The sequence below is a fragment of the Antechinus flavipes genome, chromosome 5, assembly GCF_016432865.1.
Source record: "Antechinus flavipes isolate AdamAnt ecotype Samford, QLD, Australia chromosome 5, AdamAnt_v2, whole genome shotgun sequence".
NCBI lineage: Eukaryota > Metazoa > Chordata > Mammalia > Dasyuromorphia > Dasyuridae > Antechinus > Antechinus flavipes.
Genome location: NC_067402.1, coordinates 218,309,426 through 218,331,217, shown reverse-complemented (window position 1 = coordinate 218,331,217; position 21,792 = coordinate 218,309,426). Strand labels below are relative to the sequence as shown.

Below are 21,792 nucleotides of genomic sequence, written 5' to 3'. Positions count from 1 at the left end.
TCTGTTGTCTCTGTTTTTAAAAACTGTAAGGGGCATTTGGCCTTTTCCAGAGCTGAGGCACCTCAGATTCCTCTCAGAGCAAAATCCTATGATCTTAATGTAAGTTAAAGCACTCAGTCCATTTCTGGTATGCAGATAGCCTAAAGAAAAGTGCTGAAAAAGCAAATCACAGACATCTGGGCCTTCCTATCAAATACCCTTCCTCCATCACACAATGCTAATCTCCAGAGAAAAAAGACATCCTGTGGCCACCCTTAGGTCTAAAGTCCTTCTTGCCCTGTTTCCTGCCTCAACTATGGCCTTTTTCCCATCGTCAGATCAGAAAACAAAGTCTATATTTTAGTAAAGAGGGAGAAAAGAGTAGGGATCCCAGCTGTTACAATTCTGGGAGACACTGAAGGGCGAGTGTGAAAGAGGAGAACCAAAAACATTAAAAAAAAAAAAAAAACAAACCCTGATTTTCCCACAATCTGATTTCTTTTTAGCCTTCATGTTAGCAGGCAGTGAAGAATGGGATCCCACATACATTTGTGGAAAAAAAAAAAAAAAAGATTAGGGGAGTGAAAGAAGCCACAGAAGGGCCTGATCCTTTTGCTATCTTTTATCCATCTCTTCCCCCTCGGGTTGAAGGGATGAATGCAGGAAAGCCCCTGGCCCCCTCCCACAGAATGTCAGCCAGTGAGGTCTGTTTCCTGAGTACGGAGGGCGGCACTGAGAAGAGCAGCAGATCGGCTAAGCCCACACCCCCATTACCATAACCTCTCTGGCTCTTCTCGGACTCTCCGAACAGGACACACCCTTGCAGCCCCAGATAAACAAGCTAAAGTTTAGGTAAGTGTCCCCCCAAATCGGGCCCTTCTGGAAGAGGGAAAAAGTGTAAAGCGCCCTGAACTAGGGAAACAAGATAACTAGATACTAGCTCAGTTTTGATAAGTCATTTCCCTGCTCTGGGCCTCAGTTGTTTTATCTGTAAAGTGAAAAAGTTAAACTAGATGATCTTTAGATTCTAATATTCTGAGATTCTATTGGGCCAGTGGTTCTTAACTTGGGATCCACAGAGTGATTTCAGGAGATCTATAAATTCGATAGGAAAAAAATTAGCCTTGTATTTTTATTAAGATCTAACTGAAATTTAACATTTCTTTTCATTATGATTAAAAAAAATTTTTTTTATCTGACAAGGGGTTGATAGGCTTCAGCAGACTACCAAACAGGTCCAAGACTCACAAAAAAAAATTCTTAACCCCTTTTCAAGGCTTTTAAATAGCCCTGTTTTCATTCAATAATTCATGTTTGTCCTGGAACAGATTAGCAATGGGGTGATGTTTGAAAGGGCAACAGCATTTAAGGGCACTTCAAATTAATAGGAATCCAGGGAGGCCAGAGGGGTGTTAAAAAGGAAGGGTTATGGGAAGAGTACTCTGTTTTTGGGGACACATATTATCCTTGGGAACTCCTAGCCTTATAGCCCTGTTAATGAAAGCATCTTAGCTTTTGGAACAAAATCAAAATAATTTAAAATAATAACCTATTATAGTGTGTGATTCTTCCCTTCTTCTGGTTCCTCCTTCCCTTTCTTCTCTCTTAGACTCAAAATCCTACCAACTCCGATCCTCTTTGTCAGGGGAGGGGAACCTCCAGTTGGCAGGCACTATAAGACCCACGAAAATCATTTGCATAATCAACCACAGGCTTTGGAGAGTTAAAAGCTAGCTAGAACAACCTCCTGCTGCTTGAGTTCTACCAGTTGATAATTTTGCATGGCCCTGGTGAATGATGCTATAAATATCCCAAATGGCCCGTAGCAAAAAAGGTTCCCCCTCTCATCTCTGTCCCTACTGCTTTTATCCTGTTTGATTTTACCCTCAAGATCTTCTCCCTTTTCTCTGTCACACTCCTTATAGGTATCTCTATGTCAACCAGTCCCAATTCCATGATGGGGCTTAGCCCCTCTGAGACCCCCTCCTCAATGCTCTTCAGTGATCTGGACGACCTCCATAACTGGACAGAACTGATACATTTCTTCAATCAAACCTTTTCTGAGTGTGAAGTCAAGCTCAATGAAAATGCCAAGCGGGTGGTCCTTTTTGTACTCTACCTGGCCATCTTTGTGGTTGGACTAGTGGAGAATCTGCTAGTTATCTATGTCAACTGGCGAAGCTTGGGCCAAGGGAGACTGCTCAATCTCTATGTCTTCAACATGGCTGTTGCCGACCTGGGTATCATCCTGTCTTTGCCTGTGTGGATGCTAGAAGTCACCCTGGACTACACCTGGTTGTGGGGCAGCTTCTTCTGCCGCTTCACACACTACTTTTATTTTGCCAACATGTACAGCAGCATCTTTTTCCTAACCTGCCTCAGCATAGACCGCTATGTCACACTCACCTCCTCATCCCCTTTCTGGCAGCACCATCAGCACCAGGTACGGAAAGGCCTCTGTGCAGCCATTTGGGTCCTTTCTGCCCTCATCCCACTGCCAGAGGTGGCTCACATCCATCTGGTGGAAGCCATGGATCCAATGTGTCTGTTCTTGGCCCCATTTGAGACATACAGTTCCTGGGCATTGGCAGTCACCCTCTCCACCATAGTCCTGGGCTTCCTACTGCCCTTTCCGCTTATGGTAGTTTTTAATGCACTGACTGTTTACAAGCTCCATCAGGCAGGACGACCAGAGGCTCGGCGCCACGGCCTTTTGGTTTGTGCCTATGTGGCTGTTTTTGTGGTCTGCTGGGTGCCCTACCATGTCACACTGTTGCTGCTCACACTACATGGGAACCATATCTTCCTCCACTGCTACCTGGTCCATGTCCTCTATTTTTTCTATGATGTCATCGATTGTTTATCAATGCTGCACTGTGTCGCTAACCCTATCCTCTACAACTTTCTTAGTCCCAGCTTCCGCAGCCGGCTGATGGGTGCGGTGGTCCACTATATGCCTAAGGACCAGACCAGGAAAGGCAGGGCTTCTTCCTCCTCCTCTACTACCAAGCATTCGATCATCATTACTAAGGAGGGAGCCCAAGTCAACTAGACAGGAACCTCTCCTCCCAACCCCCTAAGTCTGAGTCTACACTTTCAAAAATCTGCCTCATCTTCCTTAATCCTAAACACCCCATTTCTCCCCATCCCTCAATCTCATATGTCCAACCCTAATGGATTTGTGTTTCAGAATTTGCTACTGAAAAGTGATAGTTTTCCAGACTTAAAAGGAATGCAAAAAAGCAAATCGGATCACAAAAAGGTGGACACAACACTAAAAACCAAAGAAGGAGAAGGCAAAAGATGGGACACTTATGATCAGTGATTAGCAGCAAGTTAATTGTAGTACATGTTGAAATTGTGAACAGACACACAGAATTATGACTATTTTTCCAATTCAATTTGTCTGTGGATTTGAAATCAGGAAAGATTCTTCAGAACTATCTATTTAAAGGTCAGGGAGAAGAGAGCAAAAGTGAGAATCATCTGGACACCTTAGCTTGGAATAACTGACATTTCAGAAGCAGAGGAAGGAGGGAAGAACAGGGAAATGGAGATTCAGCAAAGCAAACTAGAAACATCATAAATCACCCTGACCAGGACAAATTTGGCAGTAGCCTCAGATTTTTTCCCCCCATATATATTGAACTCCCTGAATTGTCCTGGATCTGAGGACAGGATGCTAGAAGCCAAAGAGCTGGGAGGCCACAAGCAGGATATCCCTAAGGCCCCAGTGTTTTGAACTCAAGAGTATATATCTTTAGTGTAAGGGTAAGTAAGGCAGAGGTAGGGGAGCTAAGAAGCTGGATCAAGATTGCACTTCTACTCCCAATACTACTGGAAATAGCCTTCCCCTGGCATGGGTTTGAAAAGTTCAGTATTGGGACCCACTGGCCAGTTATAACATCCATTTCAATTCTGTTCTCCTTTTTGTATTTCTTTTAAGTCAAATGTACATTTTACTTTTCTATGTAGATGTATCAATAACTTATATATACAGTTAGCCTGGGGAAAAGGCTAGTTGAGGAACTGTTTCAGCATTAATGAGAGATTTTTAGGCTAATTGAAACTATAAGACTAAGTCTCTGTTGCCTTGTCAAGTCCTGGATTCATAATTCTCCTCAGGGAAGAATAAGCAAATAGTAAACTTAATGTCTGGTACATACCCTATTTACACACCTATTCCCCCTGATTAAAGCAATCAGTAGGCATAGAATCTCTCTACCAGAACAAGAGTTTGTATTCTGAAGTCCATGAACTTGTTTTCTAAAGTATTTTGATAAATATATTTTAATATCATTGATTGTCTTTGTAGCTATGTATTTTATTTTATGCATTTAAAAATGTTATTCTGAGAAAGGGTTCAGAGGTTTCAGAGATTGCCAAAGGGGTCCATGACACAAAAAAGGTTAAGAATCTGTTATTTAAAATAACCATCCTTGTATTTTGGATTTGTATTCTAACTCCTAGAAGCTGAACCAGATGAATTAAACATGTACCCCAATGTGATTAAATATACCTAAGTCTCTTCCTGGAAGGATGGTTGATAATCTGTAGCCAAGACTTTATAATAAGTGAACTTTGTGTTTGCCCAAAATGATCTTGAGTTATAGGCCAAATGCTTAGGATTTGATCAAATCATATTTCCAGAAAAAAGACTTCTGATCCCTTAGAAAATGTCATTACTTCTCTAAGTTGGGGTCCTGCTGGCTGACCCAGTAAATACCTCTCAATCCTTCTTAAGGTTATCAGCACACACTATTTCTCTCAAGACCTTGCTAGTCTAACAGCACCAGAAGCAACTGGCTGTCATTCAGATAACATGATTAATTAGGGGAATCTTTCCATTTTATGGGATAGCAGATACTAGAAGGGCTCATTTTGCTTAAATTTCTCTAGTATTGACCCCAAGTTGTCCAAGATATACTTTAACACCAAAAGGGAAGGTACAAGTTTCCTTGTTAATGGAAATTCATTTTTACTAACTTCGTGGAATTTTACACCTACTGCTCCTGTTTAATCTGTTTCCTGTCTGTTTAATTTCTATTTCTGCATATAACTTAAGACCATAGGGAATTAAATAGTATTAATTTTCTCCCCAGTCATTACTTGATCTTGTGTAATGCAGCTAACTTTCTAGATACAAATTCTAACTCTGGTCTGGTAAAAGATATAATTAAGGATCCCTCCAAGGCAAAACTGGTTTATTTGTTTCATTTCTCATTTGGTTAACATAGCAAGTTCATCCCGGTACTGAATAGGAAATCCCAGAAAAGGAAACATGTGACTTGAAAACACTTTAGCTTTTCATCTAGGGAAGTATGACTGCAATGGTGAAATATCCAGCCCACAAAATCCAAGTTCAGAAGTATGGGAATATTCTCAAACATTAAGGGAAAGACACAAGTACATCCCAAATTTTCTCTTTTTTTTATTCTAAATAAAAACCACACTTTGTGCTGAACAATGGAGTATAAAAGAATCAGATGTACAACGATTTTAGACATCTACTATTTGGGAAAAAAAGTTTACAAAATATACAAAACTTTACAGCAATAGATAGTAAACACTTAAATATTAGGAGGTCAGTACCTACAATTAATTTAATGAAAGGGGTTAGATGTCAATGACAACTCTTCTCTGTTTTATAAGAGCCTTCAGATATAGGAGAAAGGAAGGATGGACTGGGAAAGGGAAGAATTTTAAGGAAACATCAAAATCAAAACTCAATTTCATTTTCATCCTGATGTTGACTTTAAAATGGATAATCACATGGAAACTAACACTGAGTTGCTATTTCCTATCTGTGCTCCTTTCCATACAGGATTTAGGGACAGAGCCAGAAGAACTGTGTGGGGGTTTCCATGTCATCTGGGATCCCTTGCCCCCATCTAGAAAATTCAGTGTGTCCATCTACATAAATAACTTTAAATAACATGTTTAACTTCTAAAGCTGAGCACCCATGGAATAGGAAACCAGAGGCCAGGCAAAATGGCAGGGGGAGATTTATCAGTAGCAAAAAAACAAAACAAACAAACAAAAAAAAAACTGTTGATGGGAAGGTACCTGGTACTATAAGCTTTATCTCAAGAACAGGAGCATAGGTTCATATTTCAGGAAAGTCAAGAAGAATGCTGATCCTCTTCCAAACTCTCCAGAGGCCTCTTTCTCCTAGAAAAGGGCCTGATTCAGCCGAGCCTCTATTCCCAACCAGCTCTGAGGATTGAGGAGACTTCTTAAATTCTGAACACAGACTCTGGGTTGACAGGACAGGGATAAGAACAACAGAGAATACTCAGTGTCAAGGAGAGATTAGACAGCACATGAGGGTAGAATACTGTGTTCCAAGAAAGGGAGAGAGGAGAGGGAGGAATAAAAAAGGCAAATGAATTAGAAAGCTGTAAACCAGAAACCAAATTAAAAAAAAAAAAAGTCTACTATAGTATCACTTGCTACAAGACTATAGTGTATAAGAGAACCAGTTTAGAACAAGGTGAGTTGGAAGACAGAGGAAATAGAAAGCCTCAACATAAAAAGAAGAGGTCCAAAAATGAACATGGGTAAGTACAGAGCACAGGGATTTGGTTAAGAAGCCTCACTAGCTACTGGTGCTGCTACATGTCTGACTGGGGCTGAGCACACACACACACCACCTTTTCAATAGGGGAGGAATGCTGTGGGGATGGTTTTCCTCCTAGCTTGAGGCCAGGAATAAGGGACTAGTCTTTTGCTTAGTGTTTTAGGAGAAAAGCTTCTGGGGTGTGTTTTTATTTGGTTTACTAAAAAAAAAAAAAAAAAAAAAAAAAAAGACTTCACAGCTTGTTAAATTCACAGAACACTCAGCACCCAAAGAGCTTAGATTTAAAAAAAAAAAATGGATTTCTCTAACATGTCCCTTTGACTAGGCCCTAGTTAGTATTGCTTCTTCTAAATCCTGCCATCTAAGAATCACCTACTTTCCAATTTAGGCTGGGAGTTAGGAGTGGGTTTGGGGGAAGAGGTAGGACACTCCAGGGAAAGAAACTCAATATAGGCAAGTTTGGTGGATGCCTGATCATCTCTAACTTTTATATCATGTTAATCTTTTATATTTATAATGATGGAGAAGAGGGAAAGGAATGGTCAGTCAATAACAAAGGGGCACCACTGTCTTAGGATCAGTACAATTTTCACAGTCTGTCAAGTAAGACTCTAGCAGGTTGGTAGTAGATGGCAGAAAGTGGACCTACTATGGCTCCTATTCACGTCCCCTCAGCACCACATGTGCCTGAAGATACTATAGTATCTTCATAGCATAATTGTACTATTTCTGAGTAAGATACAGCTTTTGCTGTTTTGGTGCTAGAAAAGGGGCTCTATATATAAACAATAGCACCTTGAAGCAAAGAATCAGCAAGTCAATAAGGAACTCTGGCTTGCCCATCTTGCTATTTATTAAAAGAGAAATGACAATTTCCTAATTTAGGAAGGGGCTCAAAGCTTTCCACCAAGAAATCACTGGCCTAATGACTCTGGTCCCTTGACTTCCTTAAAATCCTCTCAAGTAGCTCTGTCTGGGGACTTGGGAAGAGAGATGAAAGAATTAGGGAGTTCACAAGTTTCCATTATTAAGGTGTTCTTTGTTCCCAGTCTCCTAGATGATTAGGCCATTATTTAAAGTGCTCTCTAGGATCATAACCCTAGTGAGGAATCTATTTGGGGAATGGGAAATGATTTCCCCTATTTGTGGGAAGAGGGCACCTCTCAGTACAGATTAAGTTAGGTTAGGACCTATTTGGCTTGTACTCTCCTGGGTTGTGCCCGTCACCAACATCCCTGGATCAGAACTATTTTCCTGGGATGTGGTCACTCACTGCTGGGAACCTCATTTTCCTGAAATCTGTCGTATAAAGCAGATGCTGGATGATCTGTATACAAAAATAATAAATATTAAACTTTAAAAAGGCTTTGAGGGTTAATGAAAATCACTTGCTTGTGAAATGGCACTGGGTGTTGCCAAGTTCACACAGATGGCAGTGTGTGGGGCTGTGGCTGTGAACTCCCAGTGCATTTGCTCTGGGTGAGGTAGTATGAGTTACTGAGGGCAACTCTGGATGAGGGTGCTACCTTGTGAACATGCAAGATCAAGTTCCGAGGGATCCCTCCCTTTCTTCCTCCCTCTTCCTTCTTTGGGCATGACCCTTTCATAAACAAAATAAAAAGAGGATCAGCCTGTTCCTGTGTGTGGACTTCTTAGGTCCATCCAATAGTACCCCCTAGGGGTGACACAAGGATAGATCAGGATGAATTCCAGGAAGTAAAAGGTAGGCTGCTGAAGCACAGCTTGCCTTCTGCCTGTTAGTGCATGTAAAAAGAAACAAAACAAAAAATGTGTCACCTGATTAAAACAGACAGTAAAACTTAACACCCCATCACTATTATTAACTGGTTCCATCAACTCTGAAGGACTCATAGGACCAACCACTTCATCACAACAGGGTTTCTTTCCCATCTTAATTATGGGCCAAGACATACAGTTATGGGCAGGAGACTGGGTGAAAATTAAGGCAAGGTTACTGTTGACAGAAATGTTACAACCTCTCTCCCAGGGTGCCCAAGGTTCATCCTCTTATATCTGTGGTTGGATAGAGAGAACCAGGGTAACATATGTCTAAAATAGAATGGTTCATTATCCCTGTCCCCTTGGGGAAGTCCTAAAAGTCTTGGCTGGCGTGCCCTAAAACCATTTTTCTTTGGAAATTAATAGGGAAGAAATCCACTTTACTGCCTACACCTACACCCAGTTTCAAATGGCTCTGGAGGATAACTCCTTCTGGGCTAGGCTTCACCATCTCTAAATTTTCTGCCTTCCTCCTTTTTCTAAATACAAAGCCCTCACTTCAATTCAAAGGATCTTTACCTTGTCCAACTACTTTTTAACACTTAAAGGGGAACTTTGGGTAAGTCTGTGTGGCAGGCTAGCACCAACACCTTAAAAGCTAGAACTCGGAACATGAGGTGGGCTGCCCTGACTAATTGGATTCTGAATGATCATTTTTCTGTGATCATCTTTGGAACTGGTTAATCCTGCTGGAAGCCACAGAGTTGTGGTAATGCCTACAGTGAAACTAAATAGCAGTTTGAAGACTTCTTCTCACCTCCCCTTTTCATTGAGGCTGTGGGTTGGATTCTTAGCAGCAAAAAATCTAACAGTGAACTAAAACTAGAGAGTCTGGGGAATAAGGACCTAGTTGAAATCAATTCCTGTCTCTGTTACTAGATCACAATCCCAGCTCCCCAAAGAACCAAAAACATGGCCACTGCTGGCCACGAACAGGTGTGGAGGTAAACATGGTAGGGTCATTGCTTCTCAAAAATGATTTCTAAGTTTGTGTGCTATTTCTTTCCTTTCTTCCTTTAACACGTGAATTGGAATTCCTAGCAAGGCAAATTTTAACTTCAGTCAAAGGCCAACAGGCCATTGGAAAAGCATCATCCTGGCTACTTTTTTGGGACCAGACCCTTAGGTCCAATGTAGCCCAATCAGCTGTCCAGGTTCTTCTCCGCCTCTTTGGAATGGATAATGTACATAAATGTCTGTTCAATGGTGAAGTCGGGTGGAAGACTGCCCTTATGCACAGTGATGTGCTTGCTCATGAGATTGAGGGTGGAGCTGTAGTGGCCACAGACTGTACAGCGGTACATGAGGGCACCCGAGTGTGTCTTCAGGTGGCACTTAATGGTCGAACGGCCACGGAAGAACTTATGGCACACCTTGCACTGGTAGGGCTTTTCTCCTGTGTGTATCCGCCGATGGTAGTTGAACTCACTCGTGTGGGCAAACCTCTTGCCACAAACTTTGCAACTATACTTGCTATTCCCAGATTGGCTCTGCAGAGCCAGCTCCTCACTCAGGAATTCATCTGAGGACAACTTCCGCTTCTGAAAAGCTGGATGTTGTAATCGATCTCCAAAACTAGATCTTGAGTCAAGGCTGCTCCCTCCACTGCATTTGTGTTGGCTGACGTGGTATCGGTATGCGGCCTCTGACTTGAAGCTCTGGCTGCAGTAGTGGCAGTGGAAAAGCGTATCTTCCAGGCTCTGGTGAACAGCCATGTGCTTCTCTAAGAGGTGGCGGTCTACAAAGCTATTGGCACAAACAGAGCATGAGAAGACAGAAATGCCCAAGTGGGAAAGAGTGTGCCACATGAGGCTGCAGAGGCTAAGGTGGCGCTGGTCACAAACACTACAGGCTTGGCCCTTCAAGTTTAAGTGGTCCAGAATGTGACCCCGGACCATGTGAAAATCTCTGACCAGAATCTTTCCACAAGCAGCACATTTTAGCTCTGGGCTAGTTCCCCCCACAAAGAGACCAAGCTTCCCAGGTAGTGGATCGCTGGGATGAACAATAATGTTGTTGTCAAATACTCCATCCCTGCGGTGAAGGGTCAGCTGCCATTGGGTGAAGAATTTGGTTTCACACATATCACAGGAGAAGAGAAAAATACCAATGTGAGACAGAACATGGGTAACTCTTGAGTTTCGGTCCTGGAAGTGGGTCTCACAGACTTTGCAGTTGCCTGTCAGCAGGTCCACGTGGTCCCGAGCATGCTGCCGGATCAGCTGAATGTTGGGCTCTAGCACTTTCTTACAAACCTGGCAGGGCATGGCCTTACTCTCCCGGTTGTCATTTTCTCCAAATGTTAGTTCTTCCTCACTGTCATCACTCAACTCTATCACTTCATCTGTGGGAACGAGGTCTTCTCCAGGGTCTTCAAACTGCAGGTCATCTTCTCCCAGCTCCTCCAACTGCAGCTCATCCATCTGCCCAAACCCCTGATCTTTGGAGTGGTCGCTGTTGCTAGGGCAGGAGTTACTCCCCGTGGAGATATCCAATGGGTTATCAGAGGGAAAGTAGCTGTTTTTGCCAAAGTCCCCATTGCTCTGAACCTTGAAAGGCTGGAAGGAGCCTGAATTAGCTGGTGCGCCTATACTGAGAGTACCAAGACCTGGCTGAGCTACCATGCTAGTAACTGAAGGGAATGGGATGGGGGCATCATGCTCATCCGTCTTGCACGGTGGTGGCTGGTGCAACAGAGGCAGGCTGTGGTTGCTGTCACTGGAAGGGTTTCTCTCCTCCTTGTAGCTTATCCCAACATCACTATGCAAGATGTAGCTCCTATCTGGACCAAACTGGTCTCCGACACTTCGGAGTTCTCCAAGGGAATGAGCTGGTTCCGCAGATGTGCTGCTTTGGGTGCTAGAGCGGCCCTCACTGGAACTAGTTGGGGGCTTCGTCACAACTGTGCTCTCCAAGTCAGGAAAAGTAGAATGGCAAGCCTTGAGGAGATCTTCCATGCCCAAGCGCTCAGCTACTTCATAGATGACACCCACATTGATCAAGTCAGTGAAGAGTTCGGATGTGTACACAAAGCTCAAGATCTTCTCAAAGTTGGCAGGGGTGATAAAGTCTACTACATAGGTCCTGGCAGCATCTAGCCCTGCATTCAGGAAAAGGTTCTGGAAGTAACCTGCTGCACAGGCAAGCACGGCTTTGTGAGCTGGGAATGACCGGCTTCCTACTACAATGGTAACATCACACATGGTCTCTGAGAGCCTGCACTTATTGAGCTCCTTCAGTAGATTGTTAGGGTGATTCGTGCTGTGCAGTTTGATCCTCATGCCCATCTTAGCAGATCCTATAAAGTTTCGATCTTATCAGCACCATTAATCTGTGGACAGCATGAGAAGATAGATTTCCAAACCTCTGCAGGGCAATAGGCTCTGGAGAAGAAAATATCACAAATCAATCTCATCACTTCAAAGTGGGAGAGAGAGACAGAGAGAGAGAGAGAGAAGAGAGAGAGAGAGAGAGAGAGAGAGAGAGAGAGAGAGAGAGAGAGATTATGTGTGTGTATTGTGCATGAAGTGTTGGCAGGGTGATGGAAGGGAATGCAGTCCACTACAGAAAAAGGGATGGTAAAAATGACAAAAGACTACTATGCTGCTGCTTGCCATGACAAAAATTCAACAGTTGTTGGGAAATATATAGGAAGTACACCTTATAGAGTTGTTAAGGCAAGTCTATCAGGCTTAGTCAAATAAAGGCTAAGACTAAAGATTTTCAGGTAACTATCTCATAAGAATCAATCAAGAATATCCTTCTAAAACAATATTTAATTTCATTCCCAGATCATTAAGTTCACATTTTTCTTATTAATCCATCCCATATTCCCCTAAAGAAGGTTTTTTTTGTTTCACTAAACTACTTTATTTTTAATATTACTTACTACTTTAAAAATACTTTAGCACAATTAGTTATTATTTAAGGAAAACTACTTCTATTGGATTTATCTCAGCTGTGTCCCTTCAGCATTTCCTCCTATTGGATTTGTCTCAGCTATGTTTCTTCAGCCCCTATTATAAGCTCCTCCTAGTTCCTGAATTCCTTTCACTCTTCCCACCATGCTAAACTTCTAACAACTATTAAAACTTCTGTTTTTCTCCACCATCTGGACACTACTCTCCTTGCCTTTGTGGATGTTGTTAAAACTAAGACCCAATATTGGGCAAAAAATAAACAAAACCAGAATGGAGTTGGGTGTTTAACTTAACTTCAGCATCATCTCCGTTTGGTAAAAAATAGAGACAATCTCCCTCTTTACAGCCTAATTCTTGGGGCAGTGTCCAGCGGATTTCTGAGCTGCCTTAACACACATATACATCTCAGTTTAGCAGAAGAGACGGTCTTGAAAAAACTTTTCCAACATCTGTCCTCTCCTCCGTGAAACCCCCCCGGCCCTGAAGGATGCGCTCGTTATATTTGTTCACGCAGAACCTCACTTTACCATTGACTTCGCAGAGCAGCCTAATCTCTCCCAAGGAAGCTCTTCCCACCAATATTCCCCGTGCCCGCAGCTGGGGGGGCTCCCAACTTTTCCTGGGGCCCAAGCATTACGCAGCGGCGCCGGCCCGAGCATCTTCCTCGGGAGCCCCAGACGTCCCGGGGGAAGGGGGAGGGAGATGGAGAGATGGGCGGGGGGCGCACCTTCTCTAAAGGACACTAACAAAATGAACCGCGGCTGCAAACCGGTCCCGAGCTGAGGCACAAAGCAGCGGGGGGTCGTGAGTCATGGGTCCGGGGGGCAGAGTTCCGGCTGAGAAGGAGGTCGGGGACGGCCGTTCTCAGGACCCGAGAAGCTGGGCACGAGTGGGGGGCACAGCGGGAGTGGGAAGGGAGGCCCCGGCGGGGCTGGGGTCGGGGTTGGGCCTCGGTCCAGACTCGCTTACCTGGCTCCGGGGGTCCCAGTGCACCATCGCCGCCGCCGCCGTCGCCGCCGCCGCCGCCGCCGCCTACTCACACAAAGGCCTCGGCCCGCCGTACCCAGCCCGACGAGGAGGCGGCACCGCCGGCCTCGGCCAGACTCTCCATCCGCCTCGCCGAGCTCGGTGCCGGCCCGGGCCACCCCAGCTGCCCGGCCCGCAGCGCCCCCCGCCGCTCCGGAGGAGGCAGCGCCCCCTCCCCCCTGCTCAGCCCCCGCGGCCGCAGCGACCACAGCAGCAGCAGGCGCCCGCCGCCAGGCCCGCAGCGCCCCCAGCTGTACCGGAGGAGAGAGCGCCCCCTTCCACACCGATGGCCTGGCCTGAGGCGGAGAGGGAGGGGGAAGAGAGACGCTCCAGCACCACCTACTCCCTCCACCACGCCCCTCCCCGGAAGCCCAGAGACTGAGCCCCTCCGTTACTCCCGCCCTCCAGGCCCGGCCCGAGGCGAAGGCCTTTACTAGATCTCACGTCCTCTCCCCTCGCGCATGCGCTGACTGAATCACCCCCGGGCTCTGTGTTATGTTAACCCACTCTCTTAAAAAGCTTTACCTTTGTGTTTGCATGCTTTCTAGCTGCAATAAAATCATTATGAGAATGGTCTATGAGTGCATTGATGGTATCCTTGATGAAAATATGAAGAATCAAACAGCATTTTCTACAGCAATCCACATCTTTAAAGTTTGAGAGGAGGAGATTTTATTTTTGTTTTTATTTAATTCAGTTTTGATTTACTTTGTGGCCCGCATTCTCCCCCTCCCAACTTCTTCACCTTTCATGATGAGGGTGTGTGTATATGAAACTGTGTCCCCTTTAATCTGTAAAATAATCGCTCTGGAAGCTGTGTCCCCTTTGATCTGTAAAGAAGGGAGATTCGGAGTCTCAGGTCCTCCTGGGAAGCATATCTTCCAGACAAGTTAAGCATCGTTCAACTGGAGATCTCGGGCAAATCACCCCCCCCCCCAATTGATTTTTTGGGGTGCCGACCCTTTTTAGGCAATTCCAAATTCTTTCAAGACTTCAGAGTGATTTTCATTCAATTGGCGATCTGGACCTGATGTTGATAAGTATCTAAGCCTGAGGGCATTGGCTCTCTTTTCAACTGGGAGTTTTAGCCTCAGACAATTCTAAACTCTACATTTTTGCAAAATGTCCGAAGCAGAATTATGCCTTCTCAAGGAACCTCTCTCCTTGGCATAGCTGTCTATGGACTCCTGCCCGCTGTGAAGAGACTCTCTTCTCAGTGCCAATAAACTTCCTTTGTTGCCACTCATATTTCCGGTTCGTGAATTCTTTCCCATTAAACCTGCCGCGGACCAGAAGGGGATTCTCCCACCTGGACTCTTTGCACTGCCACTAGAACAGCATCAGCGAGAAATCAAGAGCGTTAAAAAATTTGCTCTGGTCAAGCAAAATAAAAAATTCTCCCGTTGGCCTTACCTGTCATCTATCTATATGTTGATATACACATATACATGTAATGGAAATACATGCGTGTATACACACTATTTACATGCATGTATACATACTATTTACATGCATGTATACATACTACTTACATGCGTGTATGTGTATAGATGTCTATATCCAACACTCCATCTGTACTCTGTTTAGATTCTGTTAACTTTAGAAGTAAATGAAGGAGGAGGGTGGGCGGGACTGGCGGCAGCGGCAGCGGCAGGGGGGGAGGGGAGGAGGAGGAGGGAGCGGGTGTCTGTCGCACGCAGCTCCAGTCCCGCAGGCCCCTGGGAGTGTGGTACGCCGCCAGTCCTTGGTGGGACGGGGACCGAGCTGCGCTAGAGACCCTGTGGGGCAGGTGGTGATGCCGGCAGAGCCTCCTCGGGCCCGGAAGAAGATGCGGGTTTGCTTGGAAGACGACCTTATTCCTCGCACATAATAAAGAACAACCCTTCTGAGCTGCTGTTACTGAATCTGGAACGATACTGCTTATGTTCATCTGATGGAGGATTAACTAGATTTCAGATAAAACATTGCTCATTGGAAAACGTCACAATAATCAAAATGTCATCCAACAGGAGTCAGAATCCACATGGCCTAAAGCAGATTGGTCTTGATCAGATTTGGGATGATCTCAGAGCTGGAATTCAACAGGTTTATAGGAGACAAAGTATGGCAAAGTCCAGCTATATGGAACTCTACACTCACGTTTATTAACTACTGTACTAGTGTACACCAGTCCAACCAAGCTCGAGGAGCTGGAGTGCCTCCTTCTAAATCTAAGAAAGGTCAAACACCTGGAGGAGCTCAGTTTGTTGTTTTGGAATTATACAAACGACTGAAAGAGTTTCTGAAGAATTATTTGACAAACCTTCTTAAGGATGGAGATTTGATGGATGAGAGTGTACTGAAATTCTATACTCAACAATGGGAAGATTATCGATTTTCAAGCAAAGTGCTGAATGAGATTTGTGCCTACCTCAATCGACATTGGGTTCGCCGTGAGTGTGATGAAGGACGAAAAGGAATATATGAAATCTATTCACTTGCATTGGTGACTTGGAGGGATTGTCTGTTCTGGCCATTAAATAAACAGATAACAAATGCTGTTTTGAAACTAATAGAAAAGGAAAGAAATGGTGAAACCATCAATACAAGACTGATTAGTGGAGTTGTACAGTCATATGTGGAACTTGGGCTTAATGAAGATGATGCATTTGCCAAAGGACCTACATTTACAGTATATAAAGAATCCTTTGAATCACAATTCTTGGCTGACACAGAGAGGTTTTATACAGAGAAAGTACTGAATTTTTGCAGCAAAATCCTGTTACAGAGTACATGAAAAAGGCAGAGACTCGTCTACTCGAGGAACAGTGGTGAGTTCAGGTTTACCTTCATGAGAGCACACAGGATGAGTTAGCATGGAAATGTGAGCAAGTGCTCATTGAAAAACACTTGGAGATTTTCCACACAGAATTTCAGAATTTATTAGATGCTGACAAAAATGAAGATTTGGGACGCATGTATAATCTTGTATCTCGAATTCAGGATGGCCTTGGAGAATTGAAAAAACTTTTGGAAACACATATTCATAATCAGGGTCTAGCTGCAATTGAAAAATGTGGAGAAGGTGCTTTAAATGACCCCAAAATGTATGTACATACAATGTTGGATGTTCATAAGAAATATAATGCACTAGTAATGTCAGCATTCAACAATGATGCTGGCTTTGTAGCTGCACTTGATAAAGCTTGTGGTCGATTTATAAACAACAATGCAGTAACCAAAATGGCTCAGTCATCAAGTAAATCCCCCGAGTTGTTGGCCCGGTGCTGTGATTCCTTGTTGAAGAAAAGCTCCAAAAACCCAGAAGAAGCAGAGCTAGAAGATACACTTAATCAAGTGATGGTTGTCTTCAAATACATTGAGAATAAAGATGTATTTCAGAAATTCTATGCTAAAATGTTGGCAAAAAGACTTGTGCACCAGAACAGTGCAAGTGATGATGCTGAGGCTGGCATGATCTCTAAACTGAAGCAAGCTTGTGGTTTTGAATATACATCCAAGCTTCAGCGGATGTTTCAAGACATTGGTGTGAGCAAAGACTTGAACGAACAGTTCAAAAAGCACCTCACAAATTCAGAACCCCTGGACTTGGATTTCAGTATTCAAGTTCTGAGTTCTGGATCATGGCCCTTTCAGCAGTCTTATACATTTGCCTTGCCTTCAGAGTTGGAACACAGTTATCAGCGTTTTACTGCTTTTTATGCTAGTCGCCATAGTGGCAGAAAATTGACTTGGTTATATCAGCTATCAAAAGGGGAATTGGTAACCAATCATTTTAAAAACAGATATACCTTGCAGGCATCTACATTCCAGATGGCAGTCCTATTGCAATACAATACAGAAGATGCCTACACTGTATAGCAGCTAACAGACAACACTCAAATAAAAAATGGATATTTTGGCACAGGTTCTACAGATTTTATTGAAGTCAAAGTTATTGGTTTTGGAAGATGAAAATGCAAATGTTGATGAGGTGGAATTGAAGCCAGATACCTTAATAAAATTATTCTTTGGTTATAAAAATAATAAATTGAGGGTTAACATCAATGTGCCAATGAAGACAGAACAGAAACAAGAACAAGAAACCACACACAAAAATATAGAGGAAGACCGGATTGTGCGGATTATGAAAATCAGAAAGGTTCTGAAACACCAGCAATTGCTTGGAGAAGTGTTAACTCAGTTGTCTTCAAGATTCAAACCTCGGGTGCCAGTGATTAAGAAATGCATTGACATTCTCATTGAGAAAGAATACTTGGAGCATGTTGATGGTGAAAAGGACATCTACAGTTACTTGGATTAACCTTTTTAGCAATTGTCTGACTGTGTGACACTCAGGAAATAATCACATAATGGAAACAATGGAAACAACTGAATTTCCTTGCAGCCAGGCCGCTGCCATGCGGACCTCCTTTGTCAAACCTAAGACCAAGACCCCCATCAGCCAGGTGGCTCAGATTTACATGGGAACTGCTCAGGATCGATACATTTCAAGGATGTAAATATGAACACCGACACCATCTAAGCTAATTTAAGAGCAGAGAGTATTCAAAGCTTCGATGCTGAGGGTTGCATGCTACTGCATTTAAATCAATACATTGGCTCTATATGATTAACAGCTGTCTTCATAGGCAAGCTTTATAATGTTGGCAGCACTTTGAGAGCGAGTCTGAATGGACCCATGTGTAATCTGCTATGAACAACCATTTGTATAGTGTGTTTCATTTTTTAATGTGTAAAAATAAAAACAAATTAAAAGATTTCTGTACAAAAAAAAAAAAAAGAAGTAAATGCATTTCATTGTGGATCCTCTGAAATTGTGGTTGGTTATTGCATTGTTTTTTTTTTTTCAAAGTTTTTTTAAATTTTATATGATTTTAAATCATATACTTGATGCAATAGGGGAAAAAAGATACATTTACAAGTTAAAATGATAGTTTTATTATAATTGATACAATTGTATTCTAAACAAAGATGACCCTCATCAGATTGTAAACTCCCTGAGGACAAGGGCTTCTTGGTTTTTGTCTTTGTAGCTACAAAACTTGTCCAGTACATGGCACATAATCACAGTAGCTGCTTAATAGATGTTTTTTGAATAAATGAATGGCTTACACATTAGAAGTGTCCTAAAAAATATCATCATGAATACATCTGCTCTGCATTGTATAAATATAGAGATGGTCAGATTCCTTAGTTTCATCAGATGTAAATTAAAGGGTTGAATAAATGGTCTCTGAAGCCCTACATCTGTGGTCCTATGCTACAATTATAGGAATAACCCATGTCTAGGAACCAACACATTGACACTGAGTCATGTTTAAAACGAGAGAAAATGCTCATCTAAAGTTTCTGTCTGTGATATGGAAGCTCCTTATTCAAATTTTTAAAAAAAGATTCCTTATTGATAGCAAGGTTTCTTAAATGTTCCCACAGACAGATGGCATTTTGCTAACTATATTAGGTTTCACATACCAAAGTGAAAGAGATTGACTTCACGATTCATACTGAAAAATTTAAATCTATGGAAAAACATATAGTGCTGAGATTATGACATACAGCTAGACAAACAGTCCAGGGGTTAGTCTGTCAATGTCTCTTTACATGATCTTTGCATGATTCGTTAGACCCAGAAGTGAGGAGAGTAGGCTGGATTGCACTGGGAAAATGGTTCTGTGATTTCAGTGGTACCAAATTGCCCACTGCCACAAAGAATCACAGAGTTGGAGGGACCTTAGAAGCCTCTTTTATTTTTTATTGAGGAAACCAGAAAGCTTAAATAATTTGCCCAAGGTAAGTTTGCCTGAAGCAGGGATGAGATTCAACACAAAATCTGGTATTCTGTCTGTAGTCATTTAGACTGTGTATCATGGAAAGCCATGGTCTCTGAAGAATTTAAATTCCAAAATAATCCAAAGGACAAAAGAAAGATTTGTTGTGGGGATAACTTGTGAAATATTAGAGAAATGACTTTCATATGAGAAGCTTTACAAATCATCCTTAAGAATCATTTTTCTAAATCCTCAAGAATACCTATATACCTTTAACATTTTAACAGTACAGTACCTTACAGTAGAGAACCAGTATTGAATAAGTCCATGAATAACAAGAATCTGGTCCAGGTATTACTTGAGACCTGCTCTCTGGTAGGGCCAGCTATTCAAACTACTGGCTTACCATCTCCCTAACACTTGAGATAAATTTAGGATAATTTTGATGGAGGCACAAGGCATTTCAACTATACTATTTACCCCTTAACAATGAACTAGGGATATATTTGAGGTAAATATATTAGTATGATAATTTCTGTTATTTACTACTTTGTTTTCACAAGTACTTTGTTATTGATAAACATCATAACTATTTATAATTCTGTTGATATTGATCATCACAACTATGCTATTTACAATACTGTGTTGATAAGTACATTGGTATCAAGAGTTAAGATGGATACTGAAATGTCAAAGCATGGTCTGTGCATTAACCCTGAAAGGTATATGATGTCACCTGAAGATAGCTAGTAATAATGAAACATTAGCCTAAAAGGTATATAAACCCTGGCTCTTGGATTAATAAACAAAGATTGCAAAGTATATCTTCTGCCTGGCCTTAGATATTCATTTCAGATTCACACTCTTAAGCGTTCACTGGAGCTGGACTCCAACACCTGAAGTAGGAACCCAATAAATTCTTATTGATCAAGTGAATGATTGAAGAGAGAATGATAACAGATGAAATTCTTTTTGAGATTTCTTTCGATATTAAAAGAGCCGCTCTCCCATGAGATAATGTGATATTCTAAGGAGCATTACCAAAAAATGACTAGTAATCATCCTGAGGGATCTTGTGACAGGGAAGTAATTTGGCACCTGTACATTGAAGCAATATAAAGAAGTTCAGAAATGCCAGTGAAATGGTTAGATAGTGAAGATCAAATAAAACAATTCCAATGCTCCAGGCAATTCCAATGCTCTTTGGAAGCTCTAAGGATAAAAACCACAGACAAAAGGCATGGAAATGGAAGCCAAGATGATGGAATGAAATGAGGAAGTTGCTTAAGTTTTCCCAGTTCCCCTTGAAAACCACATGAAACCAGGGGGTGGAGCCAAGATGGCAGAGAAGGCACACGCAACTTTCTACGCTCCTCTCATACCCTCATGACCAATTTATAAATTCAGCCTCAAAAATAGCTCTTGACTGGTAAAATTCACGAAGATTAGAAGTACAACAACTCACCAGCCAAAGATAATCTGGAAGATTGCCAGGAAAGGTTTGTCCTAAGCAGCAGGAACAGACCAAGACAAACAGGGATAGAACTAGAGGCTAAGGTCCAGAGCGGACCAGGGATGGGGGTGGCCTCTGTGGTTAGAAAATTTACAGAGACAACTCTGCCATAGGCTGATTGCTCTGCCTTGGTTGAAAAGCAGCAGGCCAGCAGAGAAATTAAAGCCAAAGGTAAAGGGTACTCTAAAAAACAGCAGAACCTAACAAGATCTGGCTATACCCACCCAAAACCAGAACTGACTCAGCATAGACCACAGCATAGCTGTGCAGCCCCATTCTGCAGCACAGGCTGGGGCAGTCACAAAACTGCATGCCAGGAGGGTACAGCCTGGGGCAGCCTTTAATCTGCACAGTCTGGGGCTCGGCCTGGAGCAACTTCCACAGCACGACTGTACTCCCCTGGACAGACACTTCTGGTGCCTGTGGGGTTATTTGCTGGACAACTGCTAATACCCACAGCCACACAGTGGGCTTTGGCTTAGGGTAGTGACACTTTCACTGCTCAGTCTCTAGCCCCAGGGCAGTTGCTAATAATCCACACAGCAGGGTTCTTCACTGGGCACTTCCACAGCTCGGCCTTTGCTATCTAGATCTGAGTTATTTCCAATGGGGAACTTTTTCCCAGAGCACTCCCACACTTCACTCTTTGCATCCCATTTGCAGGACAGCTACTGTCTCTATATTTATCCCTGCTCTGCAGAGGAAGCTGGTAACCTCCTTGCCCTGAAGGCAGACTCCAGAGGCTTAAAAAAAAAATTGAGTAAAAAAATCAAAAGGACAATCAATAGCTTCTATATGGGAAAAGAGCAGGTCTTCAACCCCAAGGAGACTAATAGCAGACAATCTCCAGACAAAACCGGAAAGGGGGATGTAACTTCGTTCTCATTACACAAATCTCTCCTAGAAGAGACTATTAAAAATCTTAAAAGAGAGATAGAAGAAAAATGGGGAACAGAAAGAAAAGCTATGCAGGAGAGTAACAACTTCCTGAAATGTGAATTGGAAAAGGTAAAGAACTCCCAGGAAGGGCAGGGAAACAGAATTTGTGAATTAGAAAAGGTAAAGAAATCCCAGGATAGTAGGATTTGTGAATTGGAAAAGATAAAGAACTCCCAAGAAAGTAGGATTTGTGAATTGGAATGAAAGTAGGATTTGTGAATTGGAAAAAGAAAATAGCTCGCTTAAAAAAAAAAAAATTAGTA

The 21,792-nt window shown here is 42.7% G+C and overlaps 3 protein-coding genes across 3 annotated transcripts; 2 read left to right on the top strand and 1 right to left on the bottom strand.

Annotated features, from left to right (window-relative positions):
• Positions 1 to 340: 340 nt before the first annotated feature.
• Positions 341 to 5,075, top strand: GPR182 (G protein-coupled receptor 182). Its single transcript, XM_051963192.1, has 2 exons — positions 341 to 831; positions 1,905 to 5,075. The coding sequence occupies exon 2, from the start codon at positions 1,913 to 1,915 to the stop codon at positions 3,029 to 3,031; it is 1,119 nt and encodes a 372-aa protein (XP_051819152.1). The 5' UTR covers positions 341 to 831; positions 1,905 to 1,912; the 3' UTR covers positions 3,032 to 5,075.
• A 311-nt stretch (positions 5,076 to 5,386) lies between these two features.
• ZBTB39 (zinc finger and BTB domain containing 39) lies at positions 5,387 to 13,339 on the bottom strand. The gene is made up of 2 exons (XM_051963191.1): positions 13,250 to 13,339; positions 5,387 to 11,743 (listed from the first exon to the last, which is right to left on the bottom strand). The coding sequence occupies exon 2, from the start codon at positions 11,645 to 11,647 to the stop codon at positions 9,503 to 9,505; it is 2,145 nt and encodes a 714-aa protein (XP_051819151.1). The 5' UTR covers positions 11,648 to 11,743; positions 13,250 to 13,339; the 3' UTR covers positions 5,387 to 9,502.
• Positions 13,340 to 15,286: 1,947 nt separating this feature from the next.
• On the top strand, positions 15,287 to 17,760 carry LOC127539224 (cullin-1-like). Its single transcript, XM_051963291.1, is given in 4 exon segments — positions 15,287 to 15,451; positions 15,453 to 16,029; positions 16,032 to 17,191; positions 17,193 to 17,760. Coding segments are annotated over 4 exon segments (2,304 nt in total). The 5' UTR covers positions 15,287 to 15,301; the 3' UTR covers positions 17,610 to 17,760.
• The last annotated feature ends 4,032 nt before the right edge of the window (positions 17,761 to 21,792 follow it).

Excerpts from the sequence above, each read along its gene's own strand:
- ZBTB39 (XM_051963191.1), bottom strand. The coding sequence starts at position 11,647 with ATGGGCATGAGGATCAAACTGCACAGCACGAATCACCCTAACAATCTA.
- GPR182 (XM_051963192.1), top strand. The coding sequence starts at position 1,913 with ATGTCAACCAGTCCCAATTCCATGATGGGGCTTAGCCCCTCTGAGACC.